The sequence below is a fragment of the Leptinotarsa decemlineata genome, unplaced genomic scaffold (assembly GCF_025532065.1).
Source record: "Leptinotarsa decemlineata unplaced genomic scaffold, Ldec_3_MD MMD2_tig00000251_RagTag_RagTag, whole genome shotgun sequence".
Taxonomy (NCBI): domain Eukaryota; kingdom Metazoa; phylum Arthropoda; class Insecta; order Coleoptera; family Chrysomelidae; genus Leptinotarsa; species Leptinotarsa decemlineata.
The window spans coordinates 1,517,854-1,540,646 of NW_027412547.1; the positions used below are offsets into that span (position 1 = coordinate 1,517,854).

Sequence of the window (22,793 nt, forward strand, 5' to 3'; positions counted from 1 at the left end):
AGGGTAAGTGTAGACCCACAGCACTGACCCATTGTACGTTCTCCCGAGGAGTTGTCTTCCTAGGTCATCGTCCATTCTGTCCTTTCCAGGAAGGTGGACAGGTCACTAGGAGACATCTCCTTTATATTGGCGACATGACTGTCGTTTCGCGGCTTCTTCAACCTTCTCGGGGTTCCCTCCGTGGAGATACAGAAGCGAGGGAGCTTTTCTGCAGGGGCAGCCGGTCCCTTGCCTTTATTCAAGACGGAGCTCTTGGTGTCTGTCGCAGGAAGTGTCCTTGCTGTTGGAGGTGAAGTGGGGCAGGAGAAAGGTGCACTTATAGTTGCTGCCACTTCTGCCTCTTTCTATTTTCGGCCTCGGCGCCGCAAATGCGCCTTGACCTTTGTATTATATCACAAGGTGATCTGCCATGTCCAGCCTCATTCCGAGCGGTAAATTGGGATGGACATTTCTGTTCATCCCTAGCCACTGCCATAGATTCGGGTGATCGGTTCTGTGCAGCCTCGGAATGTTCCCTCGAGTAGCAGGGAAAGAGTTGGTCACTCTGGCAGAGCCCCGCATTACCAGAGGAAGGCTGAGGTACAATGAGGTTTCGCCCAGTTCCCCAAGGGGATCCTTCATGACCGCATATCACCCTGCGGTCATTTAGCTGTCCGCACGATTCCTTACACCTTACGTTGAGTAGGCTGGGCCACGGTGGCATGTTTCGCAAAGGCTTTTGGGGAGTTTTAGTTCCCCTCACCCTACTTATTTCTGCCACTGACCAGGAGTCCTGCGACCCCGTCCATAAGGCCACATTGACTTTTCGGACAGGGCCCTCAGTCCCCAAGCCGTCCCCCTTTCTGCCACCTGGGGACGCGCCCGATAGGCAGTCCAAACCACGGATCCATTATAATTATCTTATGTCATTTGACTTTCTCGAAATTAGTGCTAGTCCGTTGTTTGATCTCACCAAGCCTTTAGTACGTGCTTGAAATCGCTTAACGCCTATCATGCCCGTTTTCATGGCATACTTTTCAGTTATTCTATTATGGCGATTCAAGGAAACAACAACGATTTTACTTTCTCCGCTCGTATTGCAGCTCTGATGTGTCTCGCGTTGAGAAATCAAATTTTTCGATTGCCGTCATTTTCTCGTCGGAGATTTCGTAGGAAGTGAGAATTATAATGAGACATTGACGGGTGCTTAGTCATTAAGGAGCCTTCAGACTATGAATGGGTATTACAAAATAGTCGACGGATTGTAGATTTAATGTTTTTTCATTAGCCGTAATTGCATGTTTGTTCTGACTGATAGAGTCAAATTACGTAATTTGTTTTCAATTGCTTTGCTTTTATTATATTCGTGAGGGTTTTGTCGGTTATCCAAAAAAAACATATTATTGTAAATTCCATATTAGTACAGTAAAATTAGTCACAAACCACGGACTGCAAATCACTTACTGAAAAAAATTTGAAATTGTAGTTTAAAGTAAGCACAATTTATCTCATTTTCCATTAGAAACAGACCACTGTACTTCAATGTACATTATACAGTGCATTCTATTTGAAACAAGCCACTCTGAATAACTATTGGTTTAGTCAAAGTAACCGATATAGTAATCTTAAAGGTGTCGGCGAAGTCAAAGGCCAAAAAAACCAGTACAAAGGAATTACGCCGCAACGAATTAGTCCACGTGGACTGAAGAGCTGGCGGTTCGTATTGGATGATTTTTACTAACCGAGGTTTATGATTGGCCGAAGAGTCATAAAATTAAATTGGAAGTCATGTTACGGTGACCAACAGAATGTAGCGATGAGTACCGCCGTTGTGTCGTCAATGTTCAGTTCAGGAACTGATCGCGATTTAAGTGTTGCAATTCGATATTGGTGCAGTTATAATGACTTGAAATTTTTGTTATTTGTTCAAAATGTGGCGTCCTTGGACAAGTACTAATAGTAATAACGAGTGTAATAACATGTACAATATAACAACAGAAAGCAAGAATTTTGACCTATGGGTTTTGGAGTGTTCTTTCGTTTACTCCACGACAGCACTTAAGAAGGCTAGTCAGTATAACACACGCAGGAGTACATTTTCCCGTGCACATGATATAACACCTAGGTTGATTTATCAGTTACAGACTCTCTAGTATGACTCCCTATGTCATTACCCAGTTATTATTCACATAATTTTACAAAATTGAAGCCAGAGATAGATCACAAAAGCGACTCATTCGTGATCCAACACACTATACAAATAAACTTTGTACGGTGTACAAATAGACAAATTAGTCTCAGTTTTGATACTCTATTTATGAGATATTATCTTCGATATTGAAGTATATTTCACCCCGACTTCATATGACTATGACTATGATTATATTTATATTTTTATGTTTATAATTGTATTTATTTTTAAATTTATGTATTTATATTTACATTTTATTGATTTATATATATTTATGTTTGTATGTATATTACTTATATATTTAGGTTTTATGTTTATATTTACTATCCATTCTGTATAACACGCTTTGCCAATAAGATTTATTCTTGGACAATAAAGCATATTTTGATTTGATTTGAATAAACTTCATCGCTTTACTAAAAATACAACCAAACACTTTAACTAAAACTTCAAACTAATATTTAAATGTCTATCGTCTTATTAGATCACTTCGCACCGCACTGTCAACTATATTTCCTGCAAATGCGAGTGGGTAGTGTTTATACAGTGCTAGTCAAAAGTCCCCTCCCCCCTCGTATCTTTTGAACGGGTATACTTATAATAATGAAATTTGGAGTGTGGAAATAAACGGATGTAGGCTTCTTAACTGGTCATAACAGGTGACGCAATAGTCATAAATGACGTCATAAGGCCACTGTGACCAAAAATTTTAAATGGGACCCTATTGCAAGTGACAGCTCGTTTGAAAGGTATTGAAAATACCTATTCAGTCATACCAATTTTGTTTGGGTTTCGGCTGATTTTGATTAATAAATTGAAGAAATACGAAAATTATAGTTTCGCATTTAATTAATAAAGATTTAAGAACCAGTTCTTATAATAAGTGTTCAAAATGTGCTCCATCTACTTCCTGGCAGTAATGCATCCTATTGCTAAACTCTTGTCGTACTCGTCCCAGTGTGTCAGCGGAAATTGCCCTGCATTCTTCAACAATTCGTTGTTTCAGAATGGCAATACTGTCAGGTGCTGTAGCGTAAACCTTAGATTTCAAGTACCCCCATAGAAAAAAATCTAATGGTGTAAGGTCCGGTGACCGAGCTGGCCATTCGATCGAACCTCGTCGTCCAATCCATCTACCACGATATTACCTTCACGACGTTACCTTCATCTAGGTAACGTCTTACTGCACCGTAATAGTGTGCAGCACCATCTTGTTGAAACGTTATTTCCAAGTTGTCGAATTCATCTGGATTATCTTCTAGAATTTCAAGAATTAACGCCTCAATATCAGTTTGTAACATCTCCAGATACAATTCACCGGTTAAGTTAGCATTGAGAAAAAGAGGCCCAACTATGTGGTTTCCCAAAATACCTGCCCAAACATTTACTTTTTCTGGAAATTGAGTATGTTTTTCACGAAAGATGTGAGGATTTGTGTCACTCCAATACCTCACATTTTGAGTGTTAACATTTCCATTGAGAAAGAAAGTACTTTCGTCACTAAAACAAATTGTCTGTATGTAGCCTGGTTGTTGATTCATTTTATCGGACATAGTTTCACAGAATTCTAGTCTTCGGTCGGGGTCATCATCTGAAAGTTGGTGCACCATTTTTAATTTGTATGGATGAAATTTGTTTTTAGCCAACACCCTATGTACTGTCCTTTGACTGACTTCACAGATAGACGCAACTTGGGCTGTGGAAGAAGTAGGGTTCACTACCATTTCTCCAAGTGTGTCAATTTTTTTGTCATCACTAATTGTTGGTCGACCAGATCGTTTGGCATCTTGAACACTACCTGATGCTTCAAACTTCCGAAGAAGCTCCCTCAAATAAACCCTCGATATAGGGCGATCGGGGTACCTCTCATTAAACAGTCGTTCCGCTGCATGGAAATTGTTTCTACATTCACCAATTATTAAGATAGCTGCTACTTTGTCGGCTACAGTACGTACCATTTTGCCTATGTAAACACTTAAACGTCTCGTTAAACAATAGCTTAGGTAAATTTTCAAGGTATAAACACTTTTGACAAGTAGATAATTCAAACACGTCAACCTTTTTGACAATGAACCAGAGGCGTACTTTAAAATCTTTATTAATTAAATGCGAAACAATAATTTTCGTATTTCTTCAATTTATCAATCAAAATCAGCCGAAACCCAAACAAAATTGGTATGACTGAATAGGTATTTTCAATACCTTCCAAACGAGCTGTCACTTGCCATAGGGTCCCATTTAAAATTTTTGGTCACAGTGGCCTTGTGACGTCATTTATGACTATTGCGTCACCTGTTATGACCAGTTAAGAAGCCTACATCCGTTTATTTCCACCCTCCAAATTTCATTATTATAAGTATACCCGTTCCAAAGATACGAGGGGGGGAGGGGACTTTTGACTACCACTGTATATGCCAAGGGAAGTCTTAGGAAGCCGAAATAATCATTCTCGAAGCGATGCTACACCTAGAAGGATCTACAAACACAAGTAGAGTTTAGCGCGAGTTGACCAAGTCACAGTTGATTCACGACGAACAGCGGCGGCCGGTGTTATTTTTTTTCAGGGGATGATTTGCAACATTATTTTTGGGGTTGAATATTCTGACGATTCCTTAGACGACGTCTTCGTTATCACCGTTTCAAAAAAGTATTCTAAAAAAATCATCTGAAAAATGTATAAAACCTATAAACATGACTGGTGAGGTATTTATCGACCATAGGGAAAAGTTTTTGTCTTCGGTAACCTAAAATGCAACTGATGCGCTAATTTGTATAAATGTTCTTTTATGGCATGACTAACAAGTTTCACTGTCCACTGGACAGGACCGTATTTGTCCATTAGTATTGATTAAAATTTCGCTTGTTTCGTGATCCTTAAAAAATGTGTAATCGAAATTTGTTTTTTTTTCTAGCCACGAGAGAGAGGACAGATGCGATTCCACATGTTACATAACATCGATACTGCCTTACATTTTCTTCGGTGTAAAAACGTCAAATTAGTCAATATTAGATCAGAAGATATCGTGGATGGAAATCCTAAGCTGACATTGGGACTCATTTGGACGATTATTCTACATTTCCAGGTAAGCCACTCATTTTTTGTTTGCGAATATGCTTAGAGAAAGTCGGTTTGTTTTGGAAATCTAGATAATAATCAGTGAAAAATGTTCAATATACGAGTACAATTTGGGAATGAGATACAAAGATTACTGATGAAAACGAAATTGGCCGATTTCTCAAAGGTGGCGTTAAGAAAAAAAAACATCGCATCCGTATATTTTAATTTGAGCATATTTTCAACGTATTACTTACACTCTCTATACAGGATGTGATCCAACCCTTGAATCTTAAAAGGGATTATTACTCAAATGACACCTCTTTTGAAATGTCATTTATTTCTATTTCACCGCTACCTACTTTTTGAACACTATGTAGCTGGTAGATATCGAGAAAAAAATCACTAATAAAATTTGTCAAGAAACGACTGTTACATTTGAACTGTAGGATATAATTAGCAGTGTCTATTGAGAAAAAAATATCAGTGAAATCTAATTTTGTGTATTTTTCATTTACTTTGGCAGTGCTTGTCATCTGGAATACAACTGCAAAAAAATCAAATAAATAGAGCATTTATCGTTAAAACTGAACGTTTTTCGAAAGCTAGTGTGACGTCACGAAATATGTGCCATTGTCGGTACAATCTGTGAACCACGTCAGAAGTGTTATAAAGCGAAGCATTTAATGTATGAGTTTTCAATGAAGATGTATTTAGTGAAGAAATGTATGTTTGAGGCAAGTCTATTATTTCATAGTTTCCGAATAATTCTATAAGAATAAGGCTGATTTTCTCCTCAAATTTTGTGATTCAACAGGGTTTTTGAAGTCCAATCATTCAATTTTATCCTTCCTGTTCATAGGTATAAATGTATTCATCACATTAATACTTTGAAATAAATGTAACGTATTCCCATTGAGATGATCATCGCAACAACAAAAAGTTCAATCAAACGAACTCTTTTCTTCGCATCATCATCTTCCAGGGTTAACTCTTTCATTTTTGTGATAGTTAGAAACAAACCGGTTGAATAAATAAATTCACGTACTCTATAACACTTTTTTGGGTCTTTTTATTTTCTAAACTCCAACAACACAAGCAGACGAATACATACAACCAAAATATAGTTGAACTTTCACACTGTTTACACAGAAACTTATGATTTCTAGCCGGCTCCACATTTCGTATATCTGATGACGTCACGTCCTCTTTCTCTGAACCGCTTGTTTGAGGCTGATATAGAGATTTCTTTCTTCGAATTACTTGATGATTTCAGTTTTGTAATTGAAAAAATGAAAAGGACCCTATTGCTTTACCTACTTGTTTGTTTTCAATGTAGATCTTGGAGTTTGGTGCTTATAGTGAAAAATAAATGCAGTTTTCCGCAGTCTTCCGTTGATTATAGAAATAATAGATTATAAACATTACACTTTTTGACAGTCTTGATAATATTGCCATTAACACTAACCGACATTCTTGAACATAGTGACTGTTACAATGCGAATGATTCGACATTTAAAGAACATATAGAAAACTTATTTTCATCAGTATTTAATTCAAATCTTTCCGTGAAAGTGGCCTGTAAAATATAAAAATGTTTGCAACCAAGTATCACTCTCGTTAACAATCAAAAGTTGGATTGCCCCACGTCAAGAGGAGGAAATATGAGTAGTTTGAAAATATGCTCAGAAGATTTACCCCACAAGTGAGAAATTGTCGTTGTTTTGTCTTCATTGATCTACCCTGTATCGGTTTAAGTGTGTTTTTATAAAAGTGACTGGGATTTTTTGTTGAAAAACATTCATTCTCAGGTCATAATTTTAGGCTTATTTCAAGATAATTTACTGTATTGCAGAATGTTTTGCTCTTCATGTAATGAAGATTTTCTGCTAGCTTAACTTTAAGCTAGCCTAACTTTATGCTACGGTAAACTAGTTTAACATTAATGTTATCTAGCATAGATGAAAACCTTTTGTTCAATCGGTGAAAGTCCCATCTTTACGCTCATTTTTGGCTCCTATTCTCTTCTATCGCCGATATTGAGTATGTTTATTTTTTGGAACTTGGAATGCTCCTTCATTATCGTAATAATTAGAAATTAAGGTGATAACCTCAAAACACTTTTTTTTAAATATTCTTCGAGTGTGGGACAGATAGAAATATATCAAGAACTTCAGGTTAACTTCGTAGTTCAACAATACAATGTGCCTAAACTTATACAAAATTTGTAAAATGTATAGGATTTCGATTTGGTACTATTAGGTCAGCAGAAAAGCTAGCAGCTTTTAAAAAAAATTGAAAACCCGACGAAAGGAAGAAATAGGAGGCTAAAATGAACCTCAAATTGCCAATATATTCAAATCTATCCCAGAGTTTAAAATCTCCGAAAAGAGGGGAATTTAAATTTGGCCTGGCAAGCATAATGGTAAAGCTACGATTTATAAAAAACAACACATAGAAAATCGAGATTTCTTTCTATTGTAGGGGAATGTAAGCTAGCAGAGCTCACGATACCCCTGTCGAACGAAGAGTAGAAAATTCCGGAATACAGTATAAAATTAGCCTAAATTGTGGCCTGGAACTAAATGAAAAATACACCAAACACCATTCGATACTAAAATAAACCGCTTTCATCTCATTTATTGAAACAAAACGTACTTACTTTGAAACAACTTGAGTTTTTGTAATTCGCTTTTCGATTAGCTACAATCTTTTTGTTTATTTTGTGAACGAACGTTAAAATAGAAGAATTATGTAATGGCAGCTGACAGCATGTAAAAACAAATGAGTTGATGCACACCTTTAATACGGATTTTTTATTATATTTTACTGCAACTGCACAGGCGCACAAGGTAAGCTCTTCCACTTACCACCTCTAAAAAACTGACCGCTAAACTATTTCTAAAGAAATTTTATTTCAGTACATACCGGTTAATACAAAGTCATTCTTATTGTTGGACTCGGTATATTCTATCCTAAAACAGTTTTTGAAACGAGAGCCCAAAAACAATGCATTCTCGATCACCAGACAGTGCTTTTTCAACTCTTCTAGGTGTCATCACAAATGCATTTCAGCCTTAATATTTCTCAAAGGACAGGCTTTACTTCCTCAGACCTACTTCTTAAGGACAGATGCATTCAGAAATGCATTTGTTGTCCCGCCTAGCACCGCTAATGAGATATTGGTCGATCGAAACAGCGCTATCTGATGTGAAATGCTTTGTTTTTGGAATCTGGTTTCGAAAAGTATGTATATTTCGACAAATATGTTGACTTTTTATGTAATCTCAATAATACAAATCTAAATGTTGTGCAATTTTTGCACAAGCATGCTTTGCAAATCTCTTCAATAACTCTTCTTTATATGCTTCTATGTACTATATGGAAATCCTCTTGTGGGCCCAATCAATGTATTCCACAGTGACTGCAACAGTATATTTGTGTTTTTCCACGCCCTAACTTTCGTGATATTTTGAAAACATATCTGTATCTGTAGAGTAGGGAGGGACAGTGCAGGCCCACAGCACTGGCCACATGTGACCCATTGTACATCCTCCCGAGGAGTTGTCCTCTTAGGTCATCGTCCATCCTGTCCTTTCCAGGAAGTTGGACATGTCACTAGGAAACATCCCCTTTATATCGGCAGGTATAGGCCAAGACTCGCCGAACACACACTTTCTTATTGACGATAACTCCGGACACTCGCATTAGACATGCCTGGCAGTTTCATCATAGAGGTGTGTCCACCAGCCCCATATTATGGAGGTGTTTCCTTAGTTGACAGTGGTCAGTCAGAAATCCTACTGTTAAGCGTAGATTTTTCCTGGTCATCGCCAGATACTTCTTCGGCGCCAGCTTCCCAGGGTCACCCAGGGTGATCCAGGCAAGGTAGCACCCTTTGATTCCATCCCATCTCTTTGAGGATTGAGCATGGGTGTGACGTTTGGCTAGTTCCGCATTTATCGAAGCATCAGGCCGTTGGGGTCACTAGGTCCTAAAATTCTTAGTCCAGCCGCTTCCTTGGCTAAAGAGTCGACAATGCGATTGCCTTTACTCCTGTCGTGCCCCCCACCCACCTCCGGATAATGTTATTATCTATTTATCTTTGACAACATATAAAACATCAGCAGGTTAACGGAGAAACAAAGTTTTTCAAATAGATCATAGTTTGTAACTGCAGAACATATAGTAAATTATTGTGAGACATCGTTGGATGATAAATAAATATCTTTAGGAGATAACCAATTGACAAAACCTAATTTCAATTTGAATTTCTTCACAACAGAGTTTCTCATTGTAAACAGAGATCACTACATTATCACATAATCACGTCACACACTTATTTCGCCAAAGCATATGTATATCCCATACCGCCGCGCCGCCTGTGGATTTTGTTAGGTTTGTTTCTCGGCTAAAACCGTCACAGTTCTCATGCTGTTTGAATAGTATTCCCTAGATGTCGCTATATGCAACGTTCCGAGTGTTTGAATTACAGTTATCAAGCATTCCATGAATAATTTGATTATTCGTTACGTATTTTTATTGCATAAATACAGACTTCTGCGATTTAATTTAGGTAGATGTTTCTGGTATTTGGAATGAGCATATGCAAATTGTAGAGAGAAATTTTTTGAGTTATACAGTGCCAAATTATTTTTCAATGGGTAAAATACCTTTTATTAATTACTTTTGACAAAATTTGACGAAATACACATCTAATAGCGTTGGAGAAAAAGTAGCTGCAAGTAGAAATATGAAAAGCTATTCGGAATAGGTTTTTTTGGTCTCGATGAGTTATATAACTAATATTCTTTTCTTTCCACCGTTATAGTTCAGAAGATCTTTAAGGAGATTTTTGATAATAGCGAGAAAAGCGAATTGATTTAAAACATTTTCCAAACTTGCGCAGGCAGTATGTTGATAGTATTTACATTATTGGCATAAAAAATATATTCATAGGAAATGGAGTCAAAATTACTGTCTGTTTTTTTGTTGTTGTGGCATTCTCATTGAACAGTGAATTTTTGAATTGGTGAAGAGTTTGAAAGGTGGACATAAAGAGGTATGGAGCGACTTTATTTATATACCTTTATACCTTTATTTATATATAACGTAAGTTATATATAAACTGGTCTACCAATACAGAAATGTTTTCGAGTATTCCAAATCTGTTGTTTGCTATAACCAATTAATTAAAAAGGGATGGAAATGTCTGTGATACAGGTAAATCAACTTACTCCCAAGATGACTGAGTAATTAATTGAAAACCAGTCAATTATCTTTTTTCCCAACAAACTTTTCCAAAAAATCAACAAAGATATTCCAAAAATAAAAGCATAAACACCACTTTTTGAATTAAGTATATGGTAAAGGCACTCGACAGCAAATTCCGTATTTCTGGATTGTTCGTCAATTTTTCCAGAGTTTTTGTTTATGTAAACCATAAGCTGATGCTATAAATGGAAATGAGAAAGATTTAGTGTAAATAATAGCTTGGAAATCAACGAAGTCCTTTCAGAAGGTAGATGCCAACTTGTCAATGTTGAAAATGGTAACCATAAAGCAGGATATTCCCCATGGATCAATACTGAGTCCAATACTATTTTCGATATACAATAATGATCTTAGTAACTGCTTCACGAAATGTTAACGGTACGTTAAGTAGAGACTAATGATACATTTCTGTTGATGACATAGAACAAAGAAATTAGCAACAAGTAAATGGAAAAAAATTATCTAATACTCGTCAAATATTTCGAAGTCATACCTTGTCTAAACATTTTTGTTATCAATACTAGGATCTTCAAGTTGAATCTTGTGTTGTAAAAAACTGAGAAAAATTGCTATGCTAATTTTTATAGAAAACTTGAATTGTGGTACATCCAGTACCACAGCTGCTGCTGAAAGAGTATTGATTTTAGAAAAGATTGCAAAAAAATTCATTGCTAGTATTGGTGGGAAAGATATTTGTAGATAGGCGTTCAAAAACCTTTAGGCGCTCACTGCTACTGATCTCTATATTTATAAATGCGTATCAAAACACAGATGACTCGATAAAAAATAAACAAAATATAAATATTTTTGAATCAAGATTGAAACTAAATGCTACACCCCTGACAGATTTCAACCATATTGCTGTCATTATTGTACATGTAGGAATAATACAATTTTGACTTTGCAATTTTGAACATGGAGTAAATATTATTCTTTTTGTGAATAAAACCTTTTGGCTTTCCGCTTTTCCCGGCTTTTGGGGCTTTGCTCACGAGATGGAGCTGTTACTAATTAAGAAATATGTTTCTTAGACGAAAGTTTCATACACATAGTTGAGCCGAATCGAAGTCAGTTGAGTAATTCAATGTTCATGTGAGATTATTTGTTTCGAGAAGATTCTTTCTTCCAGTTTGTAACTGAAAGTATCCGATATTCAACTTTTATTGAAGAAGAAAGTAATACAAATCATGAAATTATGAAACAACAAAAATTAATTGGCCCTCCAGTCTCGCATTTGCTTTTTCAGCTGCAGGAAAATCCGGAAAACCTCTTATAAAACAAAATGTAGGGTGTCTCCAGAGGCTCCAATAAATTCAATACATCGCCAGAACACTTCGTGACCCGATTATCGCCAAACTTAAACCAGTCCGTTTCGTCTTTGACCAAGGCGTAATAATGACCAAATTCAACGCCAGAACCACAGTGAACAATGACTGCATGAATATTATAATAGTTGTCTGAGTAGAGCACCTATGCCGGTTTCATGACACCGGAAATTCAACTAACAGGAACAATGAAGTACATAGAGCTATGCGTATCCGTCACATACTTAACCAACTGCGCCACAAAAGCGCTACACGAAAAGCGTTATACGAAAAAACGTATACGTTTCTAGGTTGATAGTGAAAAATAATCATGTTGAATCTAATATCTAAATACGAATATTTATGAGCTGGTTTCAGTTTTTCATATCTTCACGAATCATTTTAATTTCGCCATTTTGAAGGATTATGAACCAAAAGCTGTCATCCCAAAAAATATGAAAATATTGTCAAATACTAATTGCTTAGTAGAATTTCCAAAAGATAGCCACAATTTCTACTGATGAATCCCAATATAATATACCCTCGGTTATTCACAATGAGAAAAACAAAATACCAGCAACATTTACAAAACCATTTATGGCCAGTAATCAAAGATATCGGTCGTCAAAAGTAATTGCGCAAGCTTATTTAGAGAGGTGCCGAAACAGTAATAATAATGATAATTTAGAGCCCCCACCTACATCCCGATATGGTAGGTATTAAACAATGATACTTTATTTGCTTCAATTGGTATCGCTGCCCAACATAATTACCTCACCTGTTATTTATTTCGATTCATCTCGCAATGAAATCATGTTTCATTTAATTATCACGTGGCATTGGCACATTTTCTTGAGAGCTGGTAGGTGTGATGTGATTTCGATTTTCATAAGGTTAAACTATACGTTTGGACACCTACACGTGATTTATTATGTACGGTACAGGCGTTTTGAGCTAAGGGATTTTTACTTATAAAAAAAAGGTAAAATGAAGCGGTTTAATTTCGAATTTTTCCAGTATTTACGAGGTCTGTTGAAAAAACTTATGTATTCAGTTTTAAAAAACTATTCAGGTTTCTAAGCGGGATAAAATTTTTCAAAACCTCTTCAAGTTTTTAAAAACTTTGACATTTTCGTTACTATAGTAAAAATGGGAAAAAACAAGAACATTTTCTATTGTTGATAACCAACATTTTGGGAACTTTAGTTGGTTTTCAGTTGCGGCAAAATTCTTATCAGATATTTTGTTGTTTTTTTGATGTGGAACGTTTTTGACCTGTCCAATAATCAAAAGAAAACTTACTTTTTTCCAAAACTAATTGATGATAAAAAATATACCAATTTCGTATATTATCAACATTTAAAAAAAAAATTTTCTATTTTTAACAAGTAATGCTTGAACTAAAGCAATTATGGCAATATTTTTGAAACTTTTCATTGTAAACAGAAAATATTTTTTCTGGAATTTTTATAGAGAAAATCTTTGAATATTTTTGGTAAAGCTCTTCAAGTAAAATTAAATGATTTTCTTACAATTTTTGATATTTTGAGTTACTTCGGATATACGAGTAATGGAAAATCTTTTTTACACGCTTTATATTAGCTTCACCTGTATGAATGTATGTATGTATGTTTGTTTGTAACTCTCAAGTTCTGTATCTGTATTGACAGAATTATCGGAATTATTGCTTGATCTATTCGCGGGCAGATGGCGCTGTACGTAACCTCATTGATTTTTCTTGATCTATTCGCTAGCAGATAGCGCTGTACGCAGGTGTACTGAGTTGAACCTCAAAACGATGAGCAGACACAATCCGTCGCTTATTTCTGGTATGTACTGCTCTTGGTAGAATCAATTGAACCTGGTTACTTTTACCCCAATTCGAAATTATTTCTAGATCCTCATTAAGATATGCAACCTCCTGCTGCCGGTAAAGTCGTTGATATACAATAAAAAGAGGGTTGGAGACCCTAGACCCTACTCATTTCCAAAAACTTGCTGCAAAAACACCTTATTTTGTGATTGACACAGGAGAAGCAAAATTGCCGATGATTTATGTACCAGTTTCAGATCGATATCTGGTTTTCTTTAAAAATTACAGACATGCAGACAAAATAAAAATTAAATAGAACTAAAGCGAATTGGCTCAAGTCAAATAGAGGCAGACTGAAACTTCATTATATAAACCTTTGAAGAGTCTGAATAGTCCGTATAAATTTCGTCTATAAATAAAATGAGTGATTGAAAAATTTGGATAATCAAGGTTTTTTGGCTTTTACCCCTCCCTCTTTATATAAAAAAATTGTAAGAAACTCCAAAGGAAGAAATTTACAAAGAAGCTCTCTCGAAACAACTACTCTCATATCAACATTGAATTGCACGAAATCACTCTTTAATATTCAGTTTGTTCTCCAAATATTCGTTATAGAATGGAATCAGATATCAGTCATTGGAACGCTACACAATTTAGAATATGAAAGCATTACGATATGAAATTTCACTTACATGGAACCCTGTCATCTCCAAGAGCGGACTTGGAAGTTTCGGAATAAGACACTTGTCTAATTACCTCATCAGCACCCCGTTTGGAAGCTTGCCACAATTTTTTTCATAAAGATGGATAAGTACAAGTTAAAAATCTTTTTTTTCAGAAACATAACATCTCTAAAAAAAATGTTTTTCTAAGTTGAATTTAGAATTCCTAATAGATTTCCAAAGAAAATAACTCGTCTAATGAAGATGTCGCCTGTGGTATATTTCTCTCTGAAATGTGAAGTAATATTACTCAATATGTTTATCAATGTATGCATTTGAACTCTTTATAAATATTACTGCACATTATGCAAATTATATTAGTGTTTTGCCTTTCTACGCTACTGTTTTCCTCTTATAACGGTTGAAACCTGGCTATGTTCCATACCTCATTTCATAGTCCGTAAATATCTGATTAATGAAGATGGCACGGAAAGATAGCCTTCCAGAACTATGCCAAACGACGTTAACAAGGGAAAAACAATAGAATCCAATTACCGAAGATGATATAATCTCAAGAGGAACCAGTGAGCTGGCCAGTTTTTCATGGTCTATAACCATAATCGATCATGACCCATTCTGGTTAACGAATCCGTTTTTTTACCGTTGTTGAAGTATTGTTTAAACATTCCATTGGAATTAGTCGGAATTATTGGCAATTTCACCTGATCAAAACAGCACAGCACAATTCTGAATGAGGTATCACTTTTTTTTTCGAGGACAAAACACAAGTATTACAGATAAATCCTGAAGTGCTTGTCACTGCCACTTCTCCACGAATTATCATTTAGTCATCCTTGTTCACTGTGTTCCAACATGGTTTATTTTACTGAAGAAATAATAGAAATTGTTGCAACCTATTATCGAAATAATGAATGTGCTAAAGCTGCTGCAAGAATTTATAATACGAATCATCCAGACCACAACAATACATGAAGTATCCCGTCCTGTCAGAAATAACGGAGTTGAAGTTGCAGTTTTAGGACATGTACAAATGGATGATTGACAATCTATCAGACAAGTACCTAGAGCGTCTGGTGTATCAGCTACTACTATTTTTCTGATTTTGAAAGCCTACAAATTCCATACTTTCAAAATAAGGCTAGTTCAGAAGATGATCCTGATCGTCGACTTTAGTTTTGTGAGGTGCTCAGCGAGAAATTGACCAATAACCCAAACCTATTATACAATACATGTTTTTCAGAAGAAAGTTCTGTCATGTTGAATGGTGAAATGAATAGACATAATTGTCGTTACTGGAGCGATGTGAATCCTCTTTTGGTGATTGAAACACGTTCACAAACTCCACAAAAATTGAATTTCTGGGCTGGCATAGTTGGTAACCATATTGTTGGGTCATTATTCATTGAAGGTAATCTCAATGGAGACGCATACTTAAATATATTACAAGACTGTGTAGATCCTATGATTATACAAATTTTAGAAAATAGTGACAAATCTGTAAAAAATGGAATAACATTCCAGCGGGATGGTGCACCCCCATATTTTGATGTTCGGGTGAGACAGTTTTTGGACGAACGTTTTCCAATGCGTTGTATCGGCAAAAGAAGTCCAGTGGAGTGGCCAGCTTGATCACGTGATCTCACACCTATGAATTTCTTTCTGTAGGGACACCTGAAGTTGAAAGTGTACTCTACTAAACCTACAAATATAGAAGACCTGCGACAGAGGGAAAGTGGCGTAAAATCATCCAATTCTCTTCTTCTAGTGAAGGGGATTATCATAGTTTTGCTATGGTTGATAGACATCTGCTCCCCCAGGCACCAACTGTGAACAACCAGAGAAGTACCAGAGAAGTACCTTGAGGGCAGTCTCTAATGACTCTGAACCTAATGAACTCGCCTTGAAGAGTCGTAGTTGCAGATCTGTTTACCAGCATCAGAGATGATCCTATATATGGAGAAATACAGTAACCATAATCTCCTTGTTGTCAAGGGATTGGTAAATTTTCTCTACAGAGTTTTTTGATGCCAAATCTGTCGATTTGCCGGTTTGATATGCATACTGGGACGCATATAAGTCCTTTCAACAGGAAGGCTGATTGGTCGTACTGAATAATGTAAACGTATTGAAGCATTGAAAATTTCCATCGAAATTCGAAAGAAATACAAATTTTGGATGTTCAATTAAATGAATCTAATGATTATTAATGCGATATTTTTGTTACTCACCGTATACATACAACTATGAAAAGTTTTTTGAGATTTGTTACGCCATTTTTTTTTACTTTTTCACCGCCTATGAAGCTACCAGAAAATGGTTTACTAGTCCGCTGCCTAAGGAATTAGACTATAGAGGTCACTTTTCCTATTTTCCAAACCATTTTTTTGTACGGCGTTCAATCAGGAAAGATCCCATTCCTAATTAGTATATAAATTTATACAAACCACATTAAAACTTTTTTCGAATTACCCTTCACGTCAGGACTACGAAAATCATACATTTTCAGAGGTATCTAATCCCTCTCTAAAAATTGAACATTGGCTTGCGGTCTATGAGTAATTTGTTCTTAAAATAAAATGCGGAGGATCTAGAAAGAAGAACATCAATTCAAGTGCTCAAAAAAATAAGATTGTGCATTTTTGTTGTTTGGAGTGTTTACTCACTACCAAAGCACACTTCAAAAATAACAGTGACGGCAACAAAGACGTCTACCTGAAGATTTTCGCCTACGTACAACATCATGCAATTCAGACACCGTTCTCAGGTGATAAAATGAACAACAGCGGTACCGTAAAAGATGAATAATAACTCCATGAGATCACCGTGACATCATCCGGACTTTTGAGATGGAGGTGTCATTTCTTCGAAAACGAGTTCACGGGGATCAGACCAAAAAAAAAGTTCATTAACTCGATAGGATCGATATTTTGACGCAACCTTTAATGTTATCAAGAGTATTATTAACATAGAGTGTGAAATTTGCATTGAAATGAGAAACTGGCTTGAATCGTTAATAAAAAAGATAACTATCTTCTTCTTCTCAATAGCAATTATACCGTTAGATGCAAGAATGTTGAAATCGGATTAACTATGTCAGAGCAACGGCCAAGATTATAATGTATCCGCCCTTGTAACTTGAAATAATATGTGGTTTATCCATCAAGGTTTCCGTTTTCTTATGTTAACAAATATCTCTAGAACCCGTGAACTTTTGTTTTCACGGGGACGTATTTATACATGTATTCCCACACTATAACTCAAACCCCTTAAAGGGGGTGTCACTCACCCTCAATGTTTCAAATAGAACAGGGTATGTTGTGATACATTTGAAAAAAATGAATTTTTGTGGTGTCGAGCAATACAATTCCAAACATTCTCCAACATATTTTACTAATTCGACTTAATATTCCACTAGTTAATATAGATAGTATCTGTAGAGTAGGGAGTTTCAGTGTAAGCTCATAGCACTTAGGCCATATGTGACCCATTGAACATCCTCCCGAGGTCATCGTCCATCCTGTCCTTTCCAGGAAGGTGGACAGGTCACTGCACTGCAAAAATTAATCTTGTGAAATCACATAATATTACTTTGGCCTTCTTGTAACCAACGTAAAATGATGTGATATCACAGGGATTTCTGTGAACGTCATATTACCAAATGAATTTGGTGAAAACTCCTTGGGAATTTACATATTGAGTCATGTGATTTTACCATACGAGTACAGTAATTTTCACAATCTCCTTTGTAATTTTCGACCATAAATGCAGGAATTACATGACTTATTATGAATGTATTAAAGTATTAATAATATGGAAATCTATATTCACTTTCTAATAGTCATTTCTAGTATCACATAAAATAAACCCCAATTCACGAGAGTTATTATCTATGAATTATATCGTCAGTTGTGAGAAATTTTATCTATACTGTGTGATTGCAGTATGCTAAATTACTTTGAAATAAAATATCATTTTCATTGTAATTATTTTACTACGTTTTCAAACCCTAGGAAGAAAATTGGTCAAAAGGGTGATTATGAATTTTACTCTGTACAGTATTGAGAAAAATTGAGAAATTAGGAAATTATGTTCTTTCATTAGACAAGTTGAAAATATTCTCTTAATAATTACTATTCCTTTTTTGACAATATATTTGCCCTGTTTTCAAATTGAGGATCTTGAAAATATGGTAGAAACTGCAAAATATAATATATTTCGGAAATGAAATGAAATGAAATGAAATGAATGAAGTTACACATGAGATATGTATTATGTAGCATAGGAACGTTTATTAGGTTTAATGAAAACATAATCTTATCTTATTGTGATATTCATTCATTCATGAAGTTGAATACTTTTTTTTCAAACAGGACATTTTTTTTGACTTTGATCCTATATCCGGATGTATCTTCAAAAACATTCTCTGAAGAAATTCCAATGAAGTTTCTAAGGCCTTTGGGTACTTTCATAATGAAGAACAAACTTTGGAAGTTTCTAGAAAGCTTTTATATCCGTCTTTAATATTTTTCTTTTCAAATAACACATGGTGAATTGACAGTTCCTCAGAAGCTGAAAAAAATACACAGATTATTTTAAATTTCCATCTCAATGCTGATGAGAGCAACTGCTCAAATCGAAATTCCACAGTTAGAATGAAAACATACAAATGTTACCCCATTACATTTTCTGTGAAAATATTGATGTAAATCATATTTCCTAATCGATACGCACTAGAAAGAACACACCAGCTATTAATACATCTGTATAACTATATGGGTACTTAACTTTGTTTACCTGCATTCCCAAACACCACACTTTTTACAACGCACGCTTTGACCAAAGTTTTTAACTGATGTAGATACTTACTTGGTTTCAAAGGGATTCAAGTTAGCGCGGCGTTCTGAAAATGGAAGGTCACTGATGTACCACGTTTCTTGGAGGGCATTTCACACAAAATATCACGTAAATTGAACTTCACATGAAATCTTATGTGATTTATTTAATTTCACAATGTATTTTTACTCAAGTCTTTGGTTCACATATGATATTCTGTGAATTCCATTATCACGGTTTTTATTGTGTAAAATTGAAGTTACCCTATAAATATTGTGAAAATTACAGTATATATCTATGTTTCTCACAATTATTTTTAACAGTGTGGGAGACATCTCCTTTATATCGGCAGGTGTAGGCCAAGACTCGCCGAACACACACTCTCTTATTGACGATAACTCCGGGCACTCGCATAAGACATGCGTGACAGTTTCATCATAGAGGTGTGTCCACAAGCCCCATATTATGGAGGTGTTTCCTTAGTTGACAGTAGCCCGTCAGAAATCCTACTGTTAAGCGTAGATTTTTCCTAGTCCATCCCATCTCTTTAGGGATTGAGCATGGGTGTATTATTTGGCTAGTTCTGCAGTTGTCGAAATCATCAGGCCGTAGGTGCCACTAAAATTCTTAGTCCAGCCGCTTCCTTGGCTAAAGAGTCGACAATGCGATTATCTTTACTCCTGTCGTGCCCTTTAACCCACCTCAGGATAATGTTATCATCTACCGAGGCTTTGGCTAAATCTTACTGACACTCTAGTACTAGCCCTGAGGTTACATGTTGTCTGTTCAACGTTGTATAAGAGTAACGACAACTTTCTTCGACGAGAGAAATGTAGATAGACACGTACATTCCCACATGTAACTTATTGTAATCAGTAGCAAACTTATAATGGAAGATTGAAAACCCAGTAAAAAATGAGGCAGTAGAAGTACCTGTTCTGGGTCAAGTTTCAGATTGTATTTCAGATTGTACCAGAAAATTTTGTAGCGGGAGTTTTGCTGACCACTGTAGAAAGGGATTCAAAAACATAGTAAATGGCTCAGATATAAAATTCAACTTATTCAAAAACTGAATGAAGATGACGACTGCCGCTGTTCACAATTTTCTGAGATAATCTACAGTATAATCATAAATAATCCCAACTACCCTTTTAATGAATTTCATTAGTTTGGACTTCCATTATTTAATATGATTCTAACGCGATTCGAAATCTATAAAAAAAACAAAGAAAATTAGAATGAATAGCTGAAATATCAATTATATGAAACAGTAAAACCTGAAATCAAAGTACAATAAAACAAATAAAATAATAAAGATGCAAGATGAAAACGACTACAGAGTAAAAAGAAATAAAAAATAATTAAAATGATAATAAGCATAAAATTACTTCACAACGTTTCGATTTTTAGTATCCACAATTGTCTTCGGGTGATGGTTGGACTATTCTCCCGAGAGATGATTATTTATCTATCCCCTCTTCCCCGAGTACACTTCACCGGTTTAGCGAGAGTTAACCGTTGAACAACATATATGCGGCTTCTTTGAACTTTCCCTTGAACCAGTGTTCCTCCCTATGGATGATCCTAGCTTGGGACCACTTCATGTTATATTAATGATTCCAAACATGCTCTGCTATTCCCGATTTGCTGGTTTCTTCTCGCTCAAGAAGGAACTAAGCATTTTCAACAGACTTTGGCTAGGAGACAGAAAGAGCTTCGCGAGGAAGAGAAGCCGTGACAACCAGTGCTTGTACTACCCTACGACAGAGGATTGTCTGAAAGGATGAGAATATTGGGTCCAAGTACAACGTCAGAACCTGCTTCACGAAAACCAGGCCTCTAAACGCGGACTGCGATTCCAAGAATTGCATTTTTGGGATACCACGTGAATGCGGCAAATCCTATATCGGTGTACCGGCCGACTGGCCCCCTGGCCGGTATCGCCGCAACCGAAATGTAACTGCATTTTAAGTCTGTAATAGCCATATTAGATAACAATTGCTGTATCGCTTAAAATCGCTTTATAAATTAACCATCATTTATCGAGGATAAAAATTATACCATCGCTGACTTTTTTGTAGATTTTTTAAGGTGTACTACTGTAGTAGTAGTAGATTATTTTGATCTATCTCGTAGGGTTCAGCCTGCGTTTGCAATGTAAACGCAAAAAAGGTGTTTATTTACGTCACATTAGAAACCTCCTAAATTATCAGAATTTCTCAATATATTATGCATGTTATATACGTATTAACCATCCTCTTGAATAACTTCATTTATTTAAAAAACTCACATTGAAATCCATTGCGTAGTTTTAAAGATCTAAGTACATAATATACGAACAGACAGCGGGAAGCGACTTTGATTTCTACTATATAGTGATATAATTGACATTTCCGCTATTCATTCTAATTTCATTTGCTCTCTAATAAATTTCGATTTCACCGTGAAGCCATAGTAAAAGTCAACCAGTAAAAACGAAGTTGAAAGATATTACAGGAGATTTTCTGGTAAGTTAATTATAACCAACTACAAAGTACTAAAAACAATAATAACAACAGCGAATGAACTAAACACAATATCAATTTCCGACCGTTCATGCCCATGGGACCGTCGAATCCTTTGATACTACAGCACTGAAAACATTGGATGAGAATCTCATCCTAAGAGCGGTTGAAGGTCCCCGGCAACTCGGGCGGATCAGGTGGTAAGAGAGCCTACTAGTTGTATTATTCTACTGTGGTGAAACATTGTCAACCACTTCCAAACAAATACCTTTTTAATGTTTGCTTTCTTTCTCAATAAGACTTGTCGTTACTGTCCAAAAGTCTACCATGATGTTCATACTCAACATCCACAAAAAACAGACGTTTGGATTCACTTTTTTTCGTGATAACATATTTGGACTATTTTCTTGCCAAGAAAGTTGAGATTCCCGTCAATCTATCGCTAATGGAAATTCTGGAAAACGACAAACGTTACCGTAGGGGTTTACCATCCCATTACGCATTACCTGTACAGTTGTTTCTGAATGATACGTTTTCTGGAAGAAAAATTGGGACTAGCGATCCGATCGAAATGAGTGGTTTTAGTAACGGTGATGAAGTTGATGTGTAAACATGTTTCCTTAAAAATAAATGTATTGGGAAACTCATGGTTTTTTTATTTTCACATAAAATGACTTTAATTCTTATGGCTATTTTCGATGGATCACCCTGTGTAATCACACGTTCGTGAAGTGATCATTGATGAAGTGTTATAATAACCTACCGAACGTTATTTATCTATTATATCTAATGAAGTACGTGCCTAGACTTTCTATTAACTTCCGCTCATTTGCAATCCTCAAGACTTCCTGTTGGCCATGAATGTTTAGTGTCAGAACAATCTCTACTGAGTGGATTTGTTCACAAAAAGAATTTGAAACTTTAATAACTTCTAATTATTATATTCGAGCGCTTTCGATAGCAGGCCGTGCTTTCATCTTCATGGCTCTACTCAAATTGAACGTTTTATCTTCTTATTTGTTCTTTTATACGGTTAGGACGCCTTAGTGCAGGTATTTGTCATCTCCTTTCATCCGGATGTCTCTTTAAATTTGCCTGTACTTGGATTACATCAGGTAATATCCTTTGTGTTATTGTTTCTCTAGGATCATTGTTTC

The 22,793-nt window shown here is 35.8% G+C and overlaps 1 protein-coding gene across 1 annotated transcript in view; it reads left to right on the forward strand.

The window, feature by feature from the left end:
* The window catches only part of shot (dystonin-like protein short stop), a 247,145-nt gene that overhangs the window by 67,643 nt on the left and 156,709 nt on the right, over positions 1 to 22,793 (forward strand). The window contains 1 exon segment of the mRNA XM_074173472.1: positions 5,083 to 5,253. Within this exon segment, the coding sequence (XP_074029573.1) occupies positions 5,083 to 5,253 (171 nt within the window).